Source organism: Thamnophis sirtalis, unplaced genomic scaffold (genome assembly GCF_051295495.1).
Source record: "Thamnophis sirtalis isolate CommonGarterSnake01/CBP01778 unplaced genomic scaffold, rThaSir2_p1.2 scaffold_6, whole genome shotgun sequence".
NCBI classification, from domain to species: domain Eukaryota; kingdom Metazoa; phylum Chordata; class Lepidosauria; order Squamata; family Natricidae; genus Thamnophis; species Thamnophis sirtalis.
Window position 1 is genome coordinate 44951835 of NW_028261386.1, and position 23597 is coordinate 44975431.

At 38.5% G+C, this 23597-nt stretch overlaps 1 protein-coding gene across 2 annotated transcripts in view; it reads right to left on the reverse strand.

Moving 5' to 3' along the window:
• LPGAT1 (lysophosphatidylglycerol acyltransferase 1) overlaps positions 1-20248 on the reverse strand; it is a 57189-nt gene extending 36941 nt beyond the window's left edge. Inside the window, exons 1-5 of one of the 2 annotated variants that reach the window (XM_087717751.1) lie at positions 19877-20248; positions 18124-18348; positions 16894-17161; positions 3580-3698; positions 923-1018 (exon numbers count right to left, since the gene is read on the reverse strand). In XM_087717751.1, the coding sequence (XP_087573877.1) occupies positions 923-1018; positions 3580-3698; positions 16894-17131 (453 nt within the window). In that variant the 5' untranslated portion in view covers positions 17132-17161; positions 18124-18348; positions 19877-20248. Of the gene's footprint in view, positions 1-922; positions 1019-3579; positions 3699-16893; positions 17162-18123; positions 18349-19346; positions 19560-19876 lie in introns of those variants that run through there. The other variant, XM_087717752.1, reaches the window with a different exon arrangement.
• Positions 20249-23597: the final 3349 nt, after the last annotated feature.

Below are 23597 nucleotides of genomic sequence, written 5' to 3' on the forward strand. Positions count from 1 at the left end.
GTAGATTTCTGGAAGATGAATTTTACACTTTAAAGTTTAAACAACTCTTTCCAAATCTGTAATTCTATGAAGAATATAAATGTTTTGTATACCAAGGATATATTATTACAATTTCTGGTCCCCTGACATTTAAGGAAGCAAAATATTCTGTTCCACTCCAGTTTCCAAGAATCATCTGTATGTGTAAAAACACTAAACCTTTAAGATAAATGTATTTTACTGTTTTTAAAGTGAGTTGCCCAGAGCTGTCTGAAAGGTAGGAGGCTATATAAATGTTTTAAATAAATAAGTATGGGACACACCTGGCATATAGAGAAGTCATTCAGGCAAAGTCAAAATATGGATTAATATTTTATTTTTTAAAAGTTTGGATTAACTTGTTCCTATCTTACATTAGATTAGAAACTTGTGACAAACCATGTTCCCCAAAAAGCATAGTTTGCTGTAGTTAGAGGTCTTGTATTTCTAAGTGGGTGAAGAAAATAAATGGCACATATCTACAGTACACCAAACCAGTATTCTTAAAAGTTTCTGTGTGTTTCTCCACATTGTTATTTTTTTCATTAGTTGACACTAATTGAAATGAATTTCAATTTAATATATAGCAATAGCAACACAATCACACTTCGATTTATATACTGCCCCATAGTACTTTACAGCACTCTCTAGGTGGTTTACAGAGTCAGCATATCCTGAAAACACCAATTGGGGTCCTCATTTTCCTGATCTTGGAAGGATGTAAGGCTGAATCAACTTTGAGCACATCAGGATTGAACTTTGGGCTGTGGGCAGAGCTAGCCTGTAATACTGCATTCTAATCACTGAGGCACCAAGGCTCTTCATATACACTGACAATCATAGCAAGATACAAATAAATATTTAAGAAAGCAGATTTTACTATTTAAATATTTGTAGTTCTTGCCTGTCTTATAAAGAAGTCTCCATGAATCAGCGATACAATTCCAAAATTTGTGTATTTAAATATATGATCCATCAGCCACATCATCCGACGAACAACCTGGGAAAATTGAGATAAGAAATAGTGTGCATTCTGCATATAAACAAAAAATGTTTGCTATTAAATAGAAAACTGAATACAACTTGCATTCTTATAATGTTCATATAAATATTTTTACTAAAAGCTTATTAGCTTTCAAGAAGTATTTACTAAAGCAACATTCCCTCAATATATTTCTCCTTCTTAAAATCCTCACTGTCACTTTATATAAAATCAACAGACAGCTATTTCTTCACTATCTTGGATAAATCATATTATTTAAAATCAACTTTCATTAATTAACATTTTTAAAGCTCTCACACAATCTTTATTTCTATATGAGCATTTTATTTTTTTAAATTTCAGGTAAGAAAAAGCAAGAGAGCAAACATGTAGATAGTAAACAGGATTTGCAAAACCATATTGATTATTCAAAAAATATACCTACACAATAATACTTTTTAGGATATTTAAACCTTTCTATTTTAGAGAGCATTCATTTACACCATTGACTTAATTTTTAAAATTTGTGTAGGTGTACAAAGTTGACAAAGTTAAACTTATTCTTGTATTATACCCATCACATTCATTTTGAACATGCCATTATATGTTCTCTATTTTATTTGTCCCATTTCGAATGATATAATTTCTTATGCTACAAAAATGAGATAAGAAAAAAAACATGAGGACCAAATTAGGGTATCTAATTGCCATCGCCTATTTCCTAATTTAAACATCTAAAACAAAAACAGATATGTAAAAGTATAGGTAGCCCACAAGTTTCAACAGCAATTGGGATTGCTGTTGCTAAGCATTGTGAATATAATACATGTCACATGACCACCTTATTTAGCAATGGCAATCCATGTAGCCCGTTGCCACTATAACCTCCAGATGTGTTAAACAGATAAGTGATATTACACTGATGATACTCAACTTTATGACTTTCTACCATTAAATTCAATCAGTACTTTTGAATTTTCTTAAGTTCAAAAATGGGAGGGGTGACAGAAAAAGAGAAAAATAACCAGTTGAATTAGATGAAGACAAGATGAAAAGATTGTAAACAGGATTTGGGGACTGAGGTTCAACCTCTTGGATAAAATTGCATTCTCCTTAAAAGATCAGAATCCATGCGGGAATGTTTCTTGACCTCAGCTATGAGTGGATTCTTTAGTGATAGCGACAGACAGAAAGGGGGATCTTACATAACCTCATCTAAGGTACCAGCTGCATCCTTCCTGAGACAGTCAAGCTTGTCTGTCTTTTCATGCCCTGGTTACATTCCATCTTGAGTGCTGAAATATGCTCAACTGCATATTTTAGTATCCTTGAAAAGTATTTGAAAATTTAAGTTAATAGCAAATGCTATGGTGTAAGATAGGGATTCAAATTATTCCTCTGCTGAAAATTCTGTACTGATAGTCATTTCCTTACTGGGCACAATTTAAGGTGTAGTCAATCAACTTTATAGTCTTTAAAAGTAAAACCCTGATTACCTAAGGGTCAGTTTCACCTATTGCAAACTTCTCATATTTGTAAGATCAGAAATATAGGTCCTCTTAAATATATCTATACTATCTAAGGCTCATGTTTTTGGCATGTGGGAGTGGCTCTTCTCTTGCTATGGCACTCACTCCCTTAGCATTTACACCTGGCCCCAATTCTCTCAGGGTTTAGGAAATTTGTAAAGATGCATGACTTCCATCAGACTCCTAACTGTCTGATGATTTGATTATTTCGTTTTTTAAATGTCTATTTTATCTTCAATACAGTAGTTCTTGACTTATGAACACAATTGAGCCCAACATTTCTATTGCTAAGTAAGAAAGTTAAGTGAGTTTAGCCTCTTTTTACAACCTTTCTTGACATAGTTGTTAAGTGAATCACTGCAGTTGTTAAGTTAGTAACAGAACTGTTAAGTGAATCTCCCTTCCCCATTGACTTTGGTTGTCATAAGGTTGCAAAAGGTGATCACATGACCCCTGGAAATGGCAACTGTCATAAATACGTATCAGTTGCCAAGCATCTGAATTTTGATCACATGACCGTGGGGATGCTACAATGGTCATAAGGGTGAAAAATTGTAGTAACTTTTTTCAATGCCATTTCTAACTTTAAACAGTCACAAATGGTTGTAAGTTGAGGACTATCTGTACTCAAATTTTTATTTTTATTTATTATCTTCACTGACATCAGAACAGGTAAGTAGGTAGGGATAGACCAGGGCTATCAAACACCCGGCCTGTGGGCTGGATGCGTCACGCGTTGGCTACGCCCCGTTTAGCGAAGGGTAAAAATGTCCCAATACGCTGTGACAACGTGAGTTTGACATCCTGGGATAGACAGAGACAGACAGACTGACTTTAATGCTGCCTGACCTGAACATTTGCATGTCCTGCTTCTACAGCATATACATGTAAATAATGTAAGTTAAGAAGATACAGAAATATAAAATATGATTGAAGTATTGGATGGACATAGGTTTTGTGCATGAGTCTTCTAATGTTATATTTCTGAAAAAAGTACCCAGATTGTTTAACAACTACAGTTTATCAATAATATCTATCAAAGTAGCATACCGTGCCTTTGTCTTGAAGGCACATCATTAGAGTGCAAATATCTCCGGTCGCTTGATGGTTCACCAGCATCAAAGCTTCATCTTCTGAAAGTGTTCTAATATCATCTCCCCATTCCATGACTGTGCAAAAACAGAACAGACTTAATTAAAATAATGCTCATTTACACAAATTTAAAATAGATGATAGCAATTCATGTTTCATAGATATTCCAACAAATTACAATACATTGATTTGTAAATTTGGATTACTTCACCTATAATACACAAATTATAAAAAACAAAGACTTATAAAATGAGGCAAAACTAAAATGTAGCAATCTTGTAGTAAAATTTCTAAATCCAGAAACAAACACTACGCTTTCCATTTTTAAATTTGTAAATTATTAAATATTGAACGTGTATGACAAAACTATCATTGAAAATAAGTAAAACAATGATGGCAAGAAAAAATGAAGGCTTATAAAAATGAGGCAAAATTAAAATGTAGTAATCTGGCAGGTAAATTTCTAAATCCAGAAACAAGTACCCTAGATTTTCCGTTTTTAAATTTGTAAATTATGTACTATATATTGAACATATATGTTGAAACTATCTTTGAAAATACTTATTTTTCAGAGTATAAGACGTACCTTTTCTCTCCCTAAAAGAGGGTGGAAATGTTGGTGCGTCTTATACCCCGAATACAGCCATTTTTGGCATCCGGAAACCCCACCCCGTGCATCTCATTTCTCTTGAGGGACAATCACACACAGTTTCTGCTGGCATGCTGTCGGCTTTCTGAAACCCCGGACAGGCTCAATCTTCCTAAAGGGTAAGGCTTTTATCAATCTCAAATCTGTTTTTCTCTATCCCTCCCATGGCAGGGCAGGACTAAACATCTCTCTCCATGTTTTTTTTTCCCCCTTCCCTCTGACCGGTGCGATGTAGAGCCACTTCACCCAAGGAGTGGAAGTTGTCTTGCTTCTTCTGTTCAGTGAGCAGGGAAAGACCGAGCCCATCCGGAGTTTCGGAAAGCCCACAGCACAATGTAGAGCTTCCTCCATGTGCCCCCCCCACCTTCTCCCCCCCACCCACAATTTGCAATCACAGCACAATCTCCCTCCACGCAAGTGGAAATCATCCTGCGCCAGCAATTTAGGGAACCTGCCTTTAACAACCTGGCTTTTCTCGAGGCTGAGCCATCCGGACCCAGGTGGTCGAGGACGAGGACATTCACCATGTGACAGACAGGAGTTCTCTAGGTCAGGCAGGAGTTCCTTTTTATCCGCAGCTCAGGACGGGCCCGTTTTTCACCTCCCAAACCCCACATGTATCACATTTTTGCCCTCCCTAGCCCCCAGAAGCACTTTGCAGGCCTCCCAAACTCTCTGCATGCCCTGTTTTCACAAAAAACAGGATGCGCAGAGAGTTTGGGAGGCCTGCAGAGTGCTCCTGGGGGCCCAGGAGGGTAAAAACCTTTTTTTTTAAATTTACCTCTTCAAAATCTTGGTGCATCTTATACTCTGGTGTGTCTTATAGTCCGAAAAATATGGTAAGTAAAACAATGTTTTACAAACAAAGTGAACCCAATACCGAGGTGACGCAGTGGTTAAATGCAGCACTGCAGGCTACTTCAGCTGACTGCAGTTCTGCAGCTCGGCTGTTCAAATCTCACCGGCTCAGGGTTGACTCAGCCTTCCATCCTTCCGAGGTGGGTAAAATGAGGACCCGGATTGTTGTTAGGGGCAATATGCTGACTCTATAAACCACTTAGAGAGGGCTGAAAGCCCTATGAAGCGGTATATAAGTCTAACTGCTATTGCTATTGCTATGATTATGTTATTTAATTTTCAAAAACTTGAAATGATTTACCATTGCATTCTTCTATTATTATTTCCTTAATTTTCTACTCTAGCCTGATATTTTCCATAAGTCTCCTGGACAAATATCAATCCAACCGGGACAAAGACGGCAAAGATGTTACAATGCTTCAGTTTTTAATTCAAGCATTCATATTCTGATACCAAATGCTTAAAGCTTAAAAAACACTGATGAATGACAAAGACCTGAACATAGTGAAACTTTTTCCTTCACAGCTATATAAAAGTGTCTACACACAATACTGAATCATTCAAAAATCTAGTGTATCATAAAATCCCAATTCGAGTCACAAAAATTCAGCCTGGATAGTGTTATATTATGTTAACAAACCACCAAATGGGTCAACTTTAGTTAACAATGTATAAATGTCATGTGATGATAGCCCATGACTGAGTAGGACATGCAAGGAGAGCTGCAAAACCTAACTTGCTAAAATTACCATGGGGCAATTATGTTGTTTTTATTTTCAGAATTTAAAATCTACTCCCTCATGATGGACCACTTTGTGACTTTTCCTATGAGCATACTGATACTAGCAGTAATCCACTACTGAAGTTGGTTAGTTTTCTTGCAGATAGAAAGAATCATGGTTGAACAATTCTGAGTATACATATGTGAATTCTCCCATATGAACATCTGCCTGTTGTAAGTATTACTGAAATATTAGCTTCATGTATCATTAAGAAAAGGAAAGAATCCTGGAATATAGTCACTCAATAGTACTCCTAGAGATGTAGAATGATTTCCATCAAGAGTTCCAATAATAATGTAAAACTCAGTTATCTAGGAAAGCTTAAGAATGTTAATTCCCAAGTATTATTCTATAAAATAGCCTGAACTAATTTTAACTCCACTCTGAAACTTTTAGATAGGATTCTCTCACTACAATATGTTCTACAGTTGCCTTGATTCCCTTAATATTTAATTTTATTATCTGTTCAGTATAAGGTTACAGGCAACACATTGGAGGCTACAAAATGTTCCTTAAAAAAATACAGTATGGAAAAGAATCATAATTATGTTCTTCCCCCCCCAAAAATAGATTAGGTCTTAAGATTGAAGAAGGTTAGTTACTACTCTCATTTTTAAAAAAATGGATAGATAAAAGAAAACATCTGTTAATAATTATCAAGTTTTTTTACTTAATAACGTATCATGCATGATACATTATTAAGAATTATAAATTTCTGGAGCTTGCTATGAAGAGAATAGTCATCCTGAGAGAACATGAATTTCTTTTATTATCTTCAAAGCCTCTGTAATAAGCAAAACTAAAAGATTCTTATTCTTATACATTTGACAAGACTGTACAGAGTCTAAATTTTATCTTAAGTTCAAAATACACATACACATTTTCAAACATAAAAATGTTCAAGTGGCAAGGTCAGGTTAAGGTGATGTTAGCTAATAGACATGTCATAACTCCTAAAATATGCAAGTTCAAACACAAACACACATCAAATGCAGCACCTCTCTGGAAGAAAGATAACAGCAGCAGTAATTACGAAGATGCTGCACCAAGGCAAGAGGAAGCGCTATACTCTGTTTTGACGGTAGAAGGTTTCTGGGACAGAAGGTTTGAGACAACCAATCTTTCATCTACTTATGTTATCTCTCTACAGCAGGTGTGTCAAACTCGATTTCATTGAGAGTCACATCAGGGTTTTGTTTGACCTGGGGGGGGATAAGCGTGGCCAGGGTGGGTGTGGCCAGCTCAACGTAATTCATGTTGGGGGCAGCTCTAGTGGCCCGAGTGCCGTTTTTGGCTGCAACGGCCTCCTACAACCCTCTGCCAGAGAAAATGGAGCTCAGGGGGGCTCGAGCTCTGTTTTCACTGACAGAGGCACTGCAGGCCACTCCTTCACTGTTTCCAGGACAGCTCTACGGGCCAGATCTAAGCACCCCTCAGGCTGGATTTGGCCCCCGGGTCTTGAGTTTGACACCCCTGCTCTACAGATATTACAATTATATTTTTTGCCTTTTGATAATTCACCAAGATATTCAAATTAATAATGCTCTGTGATCAAGCTGTAACTCACTTTGATAAGTGAGAAGTATTTTGAAAAATAAAAATGTACTTTAAAATTCTGATACTAAAGCCTAAAGGCTATGATACAACCCATGAATTGTACATGTAGAAATAAAATTTCAAAAAACATAATATTTGGGTATTTTGAAGATAATTTCACAGATAAGAAAGAACAACATATTCAAAGTAATCAGTGGTTCAGCATAGTCCACTGCAACTAGCAAATAGTCCATTTGCTTCCTGTATTTTTGTATTATCTTTTTATCAGAAAGCACTAGTAGGCATCAATATTAAAGGGTTATTTAAAAATATTAACACATATACAACACACAAAAAACAGGCTCAGACTACTTTAGCTTAAAGTACAATAAATATTACAAGGTCTTTTTTCCTTCCATCCTGAAACAAAAGGTATTTAAAGCAATTACTGAACACTAGATTGCCATTTCTATCAACTGGTGGAGAATAGCATAGGAAATTTTTAGAAAAGTCTAACTGCCCAGATTGGCTACCACTGAAATGAAGGACAATTAAAAAATAAATAAATGTGGAAATGAAATTAATAGCTTGAAATATTTCAGATTACCAGAAATCATTTTTGAGAAGCAGCACATTTATCCTGTTATTGATTTAGGAATGGATGGATGGATGGATGGATAGATAGTCCTAATGAAACAAGAAGATAGATAGATAGATAGATAGATAGATAGATAGATAGATAGATAGATAGATAGATAGATAGATAGATAGACAGACAGATAGATATAGATAGATAGTCCTAATCAAATGAAACTATTTTCAAAGTGTTTGGATTCTACCAGGCCACTGTCAGGCAGACCAGGGAAGGGAGGCAATTCAACATAACTGTTATGTTTCTCAGGAGTGATAGACAAAGATCAAACCAGGAAAACAAGGCATGTAATACTCCAGGAGATCTCAAAGAACCCAGCGTAACTTCTAAAGAACTAAAGCCCTCTCTTGTATTGGTAAATGTCAATGTTCATAAGACCATCCTCAAGAAAACTACTACAACAACGCTATTCATGGCAAGGGTTACAAAGAGAAAGCTGCTGCTGAGAGAAGATAGTATTTGTAACTCACTATAAGGTACCGCGATGCAATTGGTTTTGATATGTCTGCTCTAGATATTATATCTGATATTAATATCTGCTCATCCTATTGATGGCTGGTGAATACGGTCCTTAGGTCTTTTTGTTTTCTTTTTGGCTTTTTAATTGTCTCTTTAATGGTATATAGATGTTTTTCTCTATGCTTATCTTTAATCAGTCATCTAAGCACAGCTAAGTCAAATAAGCTACTAACCATTTCTTTTTCAGAATGTGCCCTATTTCCATCAGAAAACACAACACAATATCCTAAGAAACATTGTGATTCATACGGACAAGAGATTGTGGAAAGTCAGCAATCTGGCCTGCTGTGGAGAACTGTTCCCTTCCATCCAGTTACAGCTACTTTTTCCTGCAAGGCCATTTATACATACGTTAGACAGAAGAAGAGAGAAGAGAAGCAGTTGAAGTTGTTCATTACGTTTGATTTTTAAAAATTTGATCCTATTTCTTCAGTGGGAGTGCAATCTTATCTGGAGTCAATCTTAAAATCTATAAGTGGAAGATGCAAACTACCAGCTCCGAGTTTCTCAATTATATTTAAAGTTGTAAGAAAAACAGGTAAAGATTACTTTATAAGTTCTTCCATAGGTGATGAATTCTTACAACCAGTAGAAAATGTAGATATAATAGCCATTATCTCAACTATCACAGTTCAAACAGTTTTAGCAAATAGCTATTAAAAATGTTGACACCTGGGAAAGCCAAATGCTTCCATAATAAGTAGATGATGATATAACTGTAAAGCACATGATGCAAATGTAAGGAAAGAATTAAAGGGCAGCCAGGGGAGGGGGGTTGTTTGATTTCCCCCCCCCTGCCAGAACAGTTTTCTGTATTTCATATATGAAATTTAGTGCTTGTTATCTTTTAGGTAGAGAAGCACTGAAGAATCTAGTTATTACTGACTTCATCGCTTCAGAACTTACCGTATTTTTCTGACTATAAGACGCACGGAGTATAAGACGCACCATGATTTTGAAGAGGTAAATTTTTTAAAAACGTTTTTGCACTCTGCATGCCTCCCAAACCCTCTGAACACCTCATTTTTTGCAAAACAAAAAGGGGGGGCATGCAGAGCTTTGGGAGGCTTATAGAGTGCTCCTAGGGGGGGGGCACAAAAAATGAAAAATGGCCCATTTTTCACAAAAAAAGGGCATGCAGAGGCTTTGGGAGATTTGTAGAGTACTCTGGGAGCTGGGGGGGGGAATAGCAAAAATGAGCAAAATGGTCATTGCTCATTTTTGCCCTCCGCAGCCTCCAGGAGCACTCTATAAGCCTCCCAAAGCTCTGCATTTCCCCCCCTTTTTTTGCAAAAAACCAAGACGTACAGAGGGTTTGGGAGGCATGCTGAGTACAAAACCTTTTTTAAAAATTTACCTCTTCAAAATCATGGTGCGTCTTATGCTCCGGTGCATCTTATAGTCAGAAAAATACGGTAAGTTCTGAAGCGATGAAGTCAGTAATAGCTACCGTAGATTCTTCAGTGTTTCTCTGCCTCCCAAACCCCCTTTGCAAGCCTCCCAAACCCCCTGCACATCCATTTTTGCAAAGGTGGCGCGGTTTCATGAGGCCAAAATTGCTGTATTCAGCGTATAAGACGCACTCAGATTTTCACCCTCTTTTTTGAGGGAAAAAGGTGTGTCTTATACTCCCAAAAATACGGTATTAAATCCCTTAAACAGATAATTCTTTATAAAGAGAAAAATCATTTTATTAATATTATTTCTTAATTCTACTGCAATTTGTACAACCATACTGTAAATTCAAGAATTCTTAAACATTGTAAGAGAAATGACCAGTCCAAATGCCATAGGTCTGTTACAATTTCAGAGATACCTAACGTTCCAGAAACATCCTTTGAAAAGTAACAGAGGGAACCAACATAATCTTCAGAAGCAAACATATACAAGTGGTCCTCAACTTGCAACAGGTTGTTTAGTGACCATTCAAAGTTACAACGGCACTGAAAACAGGACTTACAACAGTTTTTCATGGTTACAACTGTTGTAGCATCCCCATGGTAACATAAACAAATTTTAGATGCTTAGCAAGTGGCTCACATTCATGAAAGTTGCAGTGTCTCAGGGTGACATAATCATCTTTTGCGACCTTCTGACAAGCAAAGTCAATGGGGGAGCCAGTTTAATTTAACAACCATATTACTAGCTTAACAACTGTAGTGATTCACTTAACAACTGTAGTCAGAATGATTGTAAAATAGGAAAAAACTCACAGCATCTGTTTCACTTAGCATCATAAATTTTCACCAGGAAACAACTTTATAAAAGCTCTTTTTCCTTAACATATTATGATTTCCATATATAGAAGCACTCTCAGAATTCTTTCTTGATAAGCTTGACATAATTACAGTAACAAAAGTGTAATATAAAACCAACTTCTTTTTGCTCAAAGAAGCTTTATTATCCTTAGAAGTTCCAAATAAAGCCTAAAACGCGTTGTGACTATTTTTGAGTATTTTTTTAAATTTAAACCTGAAAACAAGCTATACCTTAGTAACAATTATAACAATAATTCCAAATAACTCAAGTTGACTAAGTTACAGGTAGTCCTCGACTTACAAGAGTTTGTTTAGTGACCATTCAAAGTTACAACAGCACAGAAGAAAAGTAAGTTTTTCACTTATTGCCATCACAATATCACCATAGTTACATGATCAAAATTCAGATGCTTGGCAACTGATTCATGTTTATGACGGCTGAAGTAACTCAGTCATATGATCATCCTTTGCAACCTTCTGACAAGCAAAGTCAATGGGGAATCCAGCTTCATTTAACAACTGTTACTAATTTAGTAACTGCAGTGATTTACTTAGCAACTGTGACAAAAAAGGTCATAAAATGGGGCAAAACTCACTTAACAAACGTCTCACTTAGCAACAGAAATGTTGGGCTCAATGGCGGTAGTAAGTCAAGGACTACCTGTAATGTTCAGTCATAAAAGAGCATGAGCACACACGCACATCCTTGACTCACACCCGAGGTTTACTTTGCCTGGCTGAGGCAAAATGCAATTTACATGTTTGTGCTTAGACTGTTTTATGAACTCAAACTTTATGCCTTGTGAAGCTTGGTGTATGGCCTAGCATAGTGTTATTTTGTCATTCAGTCAACAAGCCAAAAACAAATACGGTAGCTTTACAGAACTTGTAAACCAGGTCTAATTACTAGTTGGGAAATCCAAGATACAATGAATGCCTTACACATCCATTTGATTAACTAATTAAAACATTGTGTCATTTCACCTTGAAGAATGAATAATCACAAATTTTATGTTAAACAGAAATCAATTTGCAGCCTTAAGGTTGCAATGGATATGTTATATTCAATCTCCAGACCCAATTTTGTGATCTCAAATACCCTTTAGGTGTGTCATTGAATACACTGACAACCAAGATTTGGGGTGTATCTTAAAAGATGTTTGGCTGCTAATCACAAAAATGATCCTCAGTTTAACCTATCACATATCATTTTATAGAAATCTTCTGTTTTTACACAATGGCAATGTCCACACTTCACATCTATTGGCTATGCTGCACACATTAAAGAAACATATAAAAACATGTAACAGTTGTTGAAGCACATCCAGTACATCAAATACAACGGGAATAACGAAGATCTAAAAGTAGTAGGTCTGGCTACTTCGGATGCAGCTTAGATATACCAAATTCTGTTGTTACATATGCAAATGGAACAGCCATGCAAGAGAGTTGCATTGCATTAAAACAAATGGCCACTCCGAAATAATTTGCTTCCAAGAGGAAAAAAAGTGACACACAAACCACCTATTAAAACTGACAAAAAGGTTTTTTTGCCTCTGCTTCACTTGAAATTCAGACTAATTAAAATTTTTGTGAAAGCAATAAGTTGAGGTTTTCGTTATTTGAGACAGGTGTTTGCAAGAATAACCGATATCAATATTAAAGAAGTCATTATTATTTGTCCACAGACCAGATGTCATCAATGACAAGCAGTTCAAAGATATATTAGTGTGGCCAGAGAAAATCACCTGGGAAGCATCCAAGGATGTAGCTGAGAATGTTCTTGGCAACTCCAGACCACCAAACTACATTAAGCTGGTTGACAAACTTCTTACAGTATACAAGAACATGAAATACAACATGTCACTGTAGAATCATTTTCTGCAATCACACTTGGACTTCTAGGTGCAGTCAGTGATGAACATAGTGAAAGGTTTCACCAGGACATTACCACAATGGAAAAACATTATCAATGCAATTGAAATCCACCAATTCTGGCCAATGTTTGGTGACACTTTAGCAAGATACATCAGACACTGAGTACAAACAAAAAATCAGCAGCAAAATGCTTTTAGCCCTGTTGAACCCATGCAGCATGTCGGAAACGTGATTAAATGCATTAAATACATTATAGTTATTAAAATTAATTTCATATTTCTGAAGATTTCCACATGATATAGTCATTCTGAAACTATATCTGTGTTCAGTTTGAAGGGGTTTTCATAATCAAACATTTTTCAAAAAGCAAAACTTGAAAAAAAAAGTTGTCCACTGATATTGACATTTCTACCAAAAAAGCCAATAGTGCAGTTTACCATTATTTAGAAATAACAATAAAATAATATATTTAAACTCTCATGAGTTGTTTGATGACTGCCATATATTTGGCAATATGCAAGTATTTCAAAACTTAATCCCAGACAATTCTATCATGCTATAGTGTAGCATTGGTGTGCCCATAATTTTTTTGCCATCAAAAGCCTGCCTGCAGCAGTAGCAAAATATTCAGTAAATATATTTACTAAAGGTAGGTAGTAATAAGATACTAAAAACATTTTAGAAGATGAAATCTCCTAATATAAACTTAAAATGGTGCATTTCCATTACACTTACTTTGTTGGACTCTCCCTGTAGTCAGGACATTTCCAGGCTTAAAAATGGAAATGTGCATCCAAAGTTTTATCCATGTGTACCCAAGGTTAGTTACTAGTACTTTTACAAAGAGGACATTTTGAGGTTATTTATCCCTCTCCGTTTCCAAACCCAGAGAAAATAATTAGAATATCCATCATACAACATAGGCTTCTCCTGTTGTGTGCTCTTCTTTCTTTTCTCCTTCAAGTACTTATAAGGAACTAGAACTGTGACAGAAGGTGAGTAGAATACGTCTTTGCCAATCCTAACTCTGGTGGCTCCATTTGATCAATCTCTGTGAATTTTACATTTTAAATTATATGGAAGAAAGTTATAGTAAACAATCTACTACATAGGTAGCTGGAAAGCTGTCCAAAATGGCTCCTCCATACAAACTGAGACTGCCATCTGTTTCTTGATATGTGTCACTAAGGTAGGTAACTTACTCATTGTTCCTATCAGATTCAGTTGAGCATTTTCAAATTGAATTGATATGAAGTGCAAACCAAAATATCCTAGATATATGACTGAATATTTGTGACATAGTAATGCCATATTTGTTAACATTTATAATATAAACCTGCCGAATTAATTTATAGAACACCAAACTAATTTGAAGATGAATACTGGCAGATTGCCTTATACAATACAGTATTATAAAACTCATTTTTAATTATTAACATTTTCTGACAACTCTTATCAGAATAAACTTAGGCAACTTTTGGGTGGCATGAACTATACTTAATCGCTTTGAAAATAGCACAGCCACATTTTAGGTATCCACAACTGCTTTTTTTAATTTTCTATCTTAAACTGCACTGCTGAAATTCACTACTTAAACTTAATAGAGGTTGCATAAGGTTGCATTTTATAAATACCCATATTGTATATTAGCCCAAAATTGTATGATTAAAAACACCAACATACAACTTTTTATTTTAAAATGTCCAGATATCAGGTAAAATAGTACATATTTCAAACAGATACAGAATCACAGGTAAGAGTATATCCCTTCAAATATTTTTAAAATGCACCCTTTATTTTAAAAATTAGTTGTCTTAATAAGCATGAAGAACTATTCTACAGATCATGCCAACTGCTATAATGTGTTGACAATGCTGCATCTACAGAGGAATTTCTCTTTATCAATTACTTACTAGCAGGAGTTATATAGATTTCTTTCATGCAGTATCCACTGATCATTCATGAATTATGTTGATTATGTGTGTGTACATAATTCACAAACATAATTATTAGCATGGTACAGTAATTAAATATGACCTGGATGGCATGAAAAATACATGGATATAGAGCAGATATCAAAATCATACTGAATGTGTGCTTATCAACAGACATTCACTACAATGGAATGAAGTATCAGTTGAAATACCATAGGATTTGGCCGTCCTCAAATTTTTAAATATTTTTAGTTCAGGCTTAATTCAGAAAACAGAGAATACTTATTTATTATAGGTCTGGTGGAACCAAAAATGATGGAACAGCTTATATTCTAGAAGACAGAAGTAATTAAAATGTTTTTGATTTATTAGATAAGAGGGCTGAAAATAATAATGTTTTTAGAGAGAGCAGAAACCAAATGTACAGATATGAACTTGATAATATCTGATCTTGCAATAGTGCACGGGTGTCAAACTTGCGGCATCATGTTGCCTCACATGACATTTTGCGACATTTTGCCCTTTTGTGGAGCTGGGGTAGGCACGACCTGTGTGTGATGCATCCGGCCCAAGGGCCGCCTGTTTGACATCCCTGCAATAGTAATTTAAGTGAATGAGTCACCAGTGCAATGTGGCTGCAAAAAAGGCAAATGCAATATATCAACAGAAGTATGGCTTCCAAACTGTAAATAATTCTACTTTAGTCCTACTTATTAGTTCTCACCAGAAATCTGTCATCTCCAATCATCATACTTTACAGAATTAGCCAAATTGGATCAAGTTCAAAAAACAGCAATGAAAATTATCATGAGATTAGAAACTAAATTCTATGAGGATAGACAGAAGGAATTAGATATGTTTTGCCTTAGGACAACTGAAAGAGGAGATGAGAAAACTTTTCTAAGCGCCAGAAAGGGTACAAATACAGAACATCAAGATCTGTCCTCCATCAACCCAAAAAGATACAGAATGATGAAATTAGGTTACAAGACAGCAAATGTCAGCTGAATGTCAAGAAGAAAATCCTAACAGAAAGAGCAGTTTAACAGTATACCCACTTATTCAAAGAAACACTTTTCATTCCCCCAAAAGTGGATGAGTTCAGCAGAAGCAGATGTGTACAACCAATTTATCACTGTTTTCATATGAATTCTTCCTTTGAACAGAGAATTGACCTTCATGGTTTAAAGAGTCTCAATTATATTATTATTACCTTTTTCTGTAACCATCCAAGTTATCACATTGGTTATCAACACTATTTGGATGAATATGGCAATAAAACAATGAAAATGAAATAGTAAAGGGTGACATTCACAGAAACATTTCCACAAACTATTTGTGATGGTCATAAAAAAAATAATTAATTGCAGCATTCACTGTGGCTGATTTCATGTCTGAGTCTTTCATATTTTAACTATGATTTATTGAACAAATCTGATTAAATTCACACAGCTCATACACTATAGTTGACAAATCACTACAGCTAACTTTGCACAATACTATAGGCTACAAATGCGAACAAACCACTTTTTGGTTTAATGTGCTGAATATATTCAAGCTCTGCAAGTTTCCAACCCACAAATTTCAATGCAACCCAAATAACAGCACCTAGGATAGCATGTAGATTCAATATAACCTGCTCTTCCCCAAAAAATGAAGGTTTCTTTTGGTAATCTACTTGAATCTGAATTCAATACAGCTTTTTTTTCTCTTCAAAATCAACTTGCCTTTTTAAAAAGTATCAAATAAAAGCATGTTTAAGAATGCCTCTGAGGCAAGAGTGAACTAAATGAACTTCAGAATTCATTTATATATAGTGTAATATACATTTTCTGTTGAACCATCACTTTGGTACTGGGTTTTTTAGCTGCCATGTATACTTTACACTACTTTGAGCAAGGTACAACAATGTGGACAAAAAGACAACTTAATTTGTAATACTCTGGCATTTTTTGTATCTGTGCAAGAACACATGCAAATATTTTAAGAATATACTAATATATCTAAACATATTTGCTGCTTGTACAATATCCTTAACTGAACTATGGTTTAATCAATTAACCAAAATGTTTGGTTTGCATAGCAAACTGTGTCATAAATTAACAGCACAGGTAGAGTTCATATATTCTAGTAGCCTAAATGTGGTTGAGGCATGCATCATGTAATCACTGTATATAAATGCTTCATATCAAGAAAATGTTCTTACCTGTATATCCTGCCCACCAGCCCCAGGATGCCACCATGGCTAAAAGCCATTTAAATAATACTCCTTCGATATACCAAAACCATTTATTATCCAACAATCGAAGAGGTTGCAGTACTATCAAGTACAAAATATAGGACGGAAGAGCAACAAGGTTATTAGCAACCATGAAGCTAAATCTTAACAGTGCTTTCAGAAATATATAGCCTGCCCTTTGGGCCTTTTCCAAAGTTATAGCCATTCTTTTCACACAGAAGTTTGTAGTCTTTTCCTACAGGATAAGAAAGAGAAAAATTACTTAGCATAAAGTACACATGTTTTTTTTTAAAAAAAAATCCTTCCTGATCAAAAAGATTTTCATCTAAAAATATGCTAATATATTTTGCAAGTATTTTCATTTTTTTTTCAATTTTTTAGATGACTACATAAATATTGTTCTCAAATCTTTTTTAAAAAACATAATAAAATTCACTGCAGGCTAATGATGATAATTATTTATCTGTATTATTGTTATATTCATAACTGTTAGAAGAAATCTTACAAAACTGTTCCTCATACCCATAAGGTTTGTGTTTTTACAAGAATATACATTTGACAAGGATATAATTTTATCTCTCAATAAAATAATTGCATATGAAGTAAATCTTCATTTTCAATGTCTTAAGTATGCCACAGCAAGCATATTAAGGAAATGTACATTCCATCTGGTAACACAGAGAAACCTAATTATGTTATATACAAAGGCCAGATCTTTTGAGACAAAGAATTCCCTTTGCTCTTCCTCAATAAAAAATTGTAATGATGGGTTACACATTAACATCAAGAATACTTATCTGCACTTTATTTTGTAAGAGGAAATGTAGGTAAAGAGAAAAAATGAAAACATGCAGAGCAACTATTATGCTTTTAAGTGTATGCCTTGAGATTTTAGTGTGAAGCACTATATAAATGCTTTCTATAAATGATTTTAAAAATGACAAACCCATTAATTAGCAATGATTAAAATTACCTCAACTCCTAAATAACAAGGAAACAGTGAAATAAAAATACAAAAGCATCAGTTTAAATGACAAATACGTAGCAAAGGGGAACAAAGACTGGAGACTCCATCCCAAAGGACGAGTAGGATTTACTAAATTCAATGCTTGTGTCTGGAGTATATAGAATACTAAAGGGTTGGGGAAGGAGAATAGAAAGAAAGGTTCAGCCCACACTATTCACTCGATCACTCACCTTCTGCTACGCAGAGGAAAGGAAACGGGAGGGCCCAGAGAAGTGGGCCTGATGGCCTTAGCAATAGAGGGGGGTGCCTTGATCGGTGGCTGCCGGTGAAGGAGAAGGAAGTGGAGGCAGTGGCTGCAACTCTGGCGGGATAACGGCGGTCTCATGGACATGGAGGTTGCTGGCCTGGACCCAACGGAATGGCCTGGGAACACTCCCTATTTCCTTTGCACTTCTCTAAGGGGGGGAAAAAACAAGCGGAGATAGATCACTAGAAGAGCCTGAAACTGCACAAATGCCGGAGACAGCTCCGTTTCAAGGGACTGCGCCGTCCAGAAGACCTATCACACCCTAACAAGGTTTGCACAATATTCGGGGCCTACGGCGATTCGCGCACCTTTCTCAAGAGAAAAGGCTGGATTCCGCCGCGAATCCCTCCGGGTGGTGTATCCGCTTCTCCTCCCGGGAGGAAGAGGGCAGCAAGCGCAACTCCCGCACCTGTTGGGGTATCGGAGCGCCGTGCGCCGTAAGGCAGGAAAAAGACGCGGAGGATGTCTTCAATCTCAGCCGCCGTTGAGGAATATTTCGGATCGTGGGAGACAGGTTCGAGCTCTCTCTGGACATACACAAGTTTGCAAAGGCTTCAAAGAGAAGAGAAGCTCTACTCGTGCCCTGGCCAAATAGAGAACTAAGCGTAATACTCCGCGGTGCTCAGAAGCATTTATGCTGAAGGATAGTGAGAAAATTCTCCCTCCAAACCATGAGTTTCACCATATCGTATTAAAATTAACTTCCTCCCTATAGGAGAAGTTGAAAGGGTACATTTTCATAGCAAGGGATAAACAGACACGAGAGGGGAGCATGGTCACTCAAGGTCTTTTCGAAAGCATCAGGAGCGACCCATTCACCTATATGAAGCGCCTCGAAATACACTATTATTTTACATTCACAAGAAATAAAGAAAAACTGGAATTCCCCCTCACGTCCTCTAATGGCGCGGGAAGTTGCAATCCTGAACCTTTGTTCCAATTCGGGGGAAACAGAAAGGAATCTAGCGGGAACAGAGCACATTCCGGGTCAAACTCGGCTCAAAGTTTATAAAGGTTGGGAATGGGTCTCTCCCAGGGGCTTGGATTGGATCCTTCCTCCCGGTTGAGAACTTCTTTCAAGGGCACTAACGGTGTGTCTCCTCAGCCACAAGTAGGGGACCTTTCGCAAACAGCACCGCTGCCTACCTAGGACACTCGTGAATCGCTCTCCTCCGACCGACCGCCGTCGTCGCCCCCCCCCCCGGAATGAAAGCCCTGAAAGGGTCATGATCCCGAAGGAGGCATCTCCCCGTTTTGCCCCAAAATGAGCCCAGAAAGGCAGCCGTGGACATGACGACCCTTGTCCCTTTTCAAGTTCAACCTCGGGCTCCAGGGCAGCCTCCTCAAGGGCGACAGCCGCCCTCCTTCTCCTCCTCCATCATCGCCGCCACGCCGCGCTGCTCACCCAGAGCAAGGGGAGGATCTGAAGAGAGCGCCAATGGGAAGGAAGCGCCCCAACCTCGCCTCGGGCGGCACAGGGGGGTCCTTTCAAGGGCGCCAAGAGCCTCTGTCCCCAGCTTCTCCCCCAGGAGGGGCTGTTTCCCGAAGAGCCCCGGGGAAGCGAGGGCGCCAGGGGCTCCGAGGCTCCCTTACTTATTTCTCGCGCCACCAGTCCCTTCTCTTCCCCTCTCGAGAGGCGCCGCTCGCGGGCAAAGGATGGGTGGGGACTTTCCTACCTCCGACCAGGCGGCTTTCCTTCCAAGGCCGTTTCCGTGGAGTCCGTCGGATTCATAACGGTGGCAACCGTGGCCGCCAGGGCCCTCGCCCACCTCGACTGCCGCGAAGAGGCTGCGCCGTGACCCCTCGACGCCGCCTCTTTCTCCTGCGGTTAACTCGGCTCGCCGGCAAGTTTCGCTGGCTCTCGAGGAGGTGGAAGCGAAGGCAGGAGCAGGTCGCTCACTGCAGCAAGCCCCGCTGTCTCCGGCCGATAGCTCCCTCTAACGAGCCGAAGCTTAGCAGTCTGGCTTCGTCCGTCCCTCCGCCCGCCACTCAGCCAAACTCCCGGCGGGCTGGGCCTCAGCAGGCCGCCTCCCTCGCAGCTCCCCTCCCCGGTCCCGGAAGAGGCAGCGAAAGCGCGTCCTTCCCGCTAAAAAGGAATGCGAAAGTCAGAATATTGGAGAAATCGTCCACAAGAATTGCAGCCAGTAAAAATGCAAAGAGCTTTAGCAGCCCTTCCCGTTGTCCTCCGGCTTGAATGGCTGTACCGGCTGCAAGAAGAGGATATGACCGAATGATTGCCTGGGCGACCTAACAGCGCCACGGTCTTCGCACAGTTCGTGACTAGCGAGTCTTGAATTTAAAAAGTCGCGTTAGGAGATTAAGACTGATAGTGCAAAAAAACAGCCCCACGGCCCCATGTCTCACGTGTTCTCTGAAGGCCCGGAGAGGCTGTAAGAGAAAACTTGAGCCAGGGCCTACTGAAAGTAAAACTTACTATTGTAGACAGGAATAGGCTGAGGACTAGGAGGATAACAACGTATGGGGTCTGAGAGGAGGCCTTCAAAGGAAATCTTTAAAGAAATATGATGAGGTTGAGTAGTAAAACCTCTCACTGAGTTTAAGGACAAGCTGAATGAGAATTCAGCCTGGTAATCCAGCAAATGAAATGGGACTAAAAAGTGTACAGTACAATTTTGGACATACCTGTAACACCATTCTACTCTAATTTTCACTGTTGTTGGAAACGGTTGGTTTTGTGTACTGAGCGGCTGAGGCAAAGGAGCAGACCCAGGGTTAATGCAACAACTTTGTTTTAGCAGTTAGGTGCATGCAATGTCTGTGGTGACCTGCATTTTTGGCTAAAAATAGGAGTGGTTGTTGCATTACTTTTATTTCTGTTTATTATTTATTGTACTTTTCTAAGCATTTACCTATATATGAGTAAACTGGTGTGTCTAAGAGAAGAGGTAACCCCAAGGAAGTGTTTATAACTATAAAAACACTAAAATAGGATATTCTGCAACAACTCAGAGAAGAATTAGTATGTGCCAACTTGTTTAGGGACAAAACAAAGACAGACTGGAACAACTAGCTGGAACTCTGAATGTATTCTGTATTACAATTTTAAATTGTTTTCTCTATAAATCTATATGTAACCAAAACCACATAACACAAAACAACATAATAGCATGATACATCTTGGAACCATAATAAACTGAACTAAAAGCATCTTATACAACATGCCATTTTTTTACATCTATATTTTCTAATGAGACATTGGGAGAATAAAAATAAGAGTTGGCTGAATTAATTAAGGTGAATTCATTTTCCCTCTAACTCCCTCTGGTTTCAACTAAGACTTGCAGGAGCACATGTGACCCTGGAGGGAGTCTCTCTCTCTCTCCCTCTCTCTCTCTCTCTTCCTCCCTCCCTCCACACACACATATATACATACATACATACATACACGTATACATATACATACATACATACATATTATATTAGACTATATCTTCTAGAATGGGTGTCCAACGCGCATAGTTGTGGTATACCATGTATTGGGACTTTTTTCCCCTTGGCTAAACCAAGCATGACCAGCACATAACGCATCTGGCCCGTGGGCCACGTGTTTGAATAGCCCTATTCTAGAATATATTCTTCAGTCAGTTATTTAGGCAGATAACATAATACTAAGTTGGCCAGATGTACTTTGTAAAAATATTTAAGTCAAAATTTATACTGTTTGGCATTTCAGCAAAGCTAAATATTTAATACTTCAGGTTTTAATAATTATTTGGTCTGGATCCGTTACATCAACTGACATTTCAATTTAGGTTTAAGATCAACTCCATCCACTGTTAAGTGAAGCAACCCTGAAGTCAAGCTTTATCTTGAATTGCAAAATCTGCAAATGAATTAAGATGGGACATTAAATTGTATATAAATTATATCAAATGTGTTATATTTATATTTGATAGTTTGGAGAAACAATTAAGCAATTTTAAGTAATTTAATGAGCTTATATGCCGCCCAATCCCAGAGGACTCCGGGCGGCTTACAAATACGAAATAAAATAAAATAACACATAGGGGAAAGGAACAAAAACAGTTTAAAAAACACAACATACATTTGGCTTAGCTGGGGGTTGGGCCTGATTTAAAAATCAGCAACCCCAAGCCTGTCGGAACAGCCAGGTTTTGGTGGCTTTTTGGAAGGCCGCGAGAGTGGGAAGGGTTCGGATCTCTGCGGGCAGATCGTTCCACAGAGCCGGAGCAGCTACAGAAAAGGCTCTTCCCCGAGTGGTCGCCAGCTGGCATTGTCCAGTCAATGGCACCCAGAGGAGGCCTAGCCTGTGGGTTCTTATCGGACGTTGGGAGGTATGTAGCAGGAGACGGTCTCTCAGATATCCAGGTCCAATGCCATGTAGGGCTTTAAAGGTAATCACCAGCACTTTGTAGCGTGTCCGGAGACCAACAGGGAGCCAGTGCAGCTCCCAGAGGATAGGTGTAACATGGGTGTACCGAGGTACACCCGATATCGCTCGCGCAACTGCATTCTGGACCAACTGTAGTCTCTGAACACTCTTCAAGGGCAGCCCCATGTAGAGTGCATTGCAGTAATCGAGTCTAGAGGTGACGAGGGCATGAGTGACCATTTGAAGTGCCTCCCGGTCCAGATAAGGCCGCAACTGGTGCACGAGGCAAACCTGGGCAAAAGCTCCCCTGGTCACAGCCGACAAATGGTGTTCTAATGTCAGCTGCGGATCCAGGAGGACACCCAAGTTGCGGGCCCTCTCTGAGGGGTGCAAATTTTCACCCCCCAGGCTAATAGATGGAGAATCTGGACTGTCCTTGGGAGGAAACATCAATAGCCACTCGGTCTTGTCTGGATTGAGTGCCAGCTTATTTACTCCCATCCAGACCCTAACAGCTTCCAGGCACTGGTACATCAATTCCACTGCTTCGCTGAGTTGGCACGGGGCGGACAGATACAATTGAGTATCATCCGCGTATTGGTGGTATTTGATCCCGTGCCGGCGAATGATCTCATGCGGCTTCATGTAGATGTTAAATAGGAGGGGGGACAGGACCGAGCCCTGCAGCACCCCATATTTGAGGGGTCGACCTCTGTCCTCCAACACCCGACTGCGACCTCTCAGAGAGGTAAGAGGAGAACCACTGTAAGAGGAGGAAATGGTGCCTCCCACTCCCACCTCCCCCAGACGTCGCAGAAGGATACCATGGTCGATGGTATTGAAGGCCGCTGAGAGGTCAAGAAGCACCAGGATAGAGGAATATCCTCTATCCCTGGCCCGCCAGAGATCATCAGTCAGCACGACCAAAGCAGTTTTGGGGGAGTAACCAGGCCTGAAACCCGACTGGAAGGGATCAAGATAATCAGCTTCATCCAAGGACCGTCGGAGTTGAAAGGCCACCACCTTTTCGACAACCTTCCCAA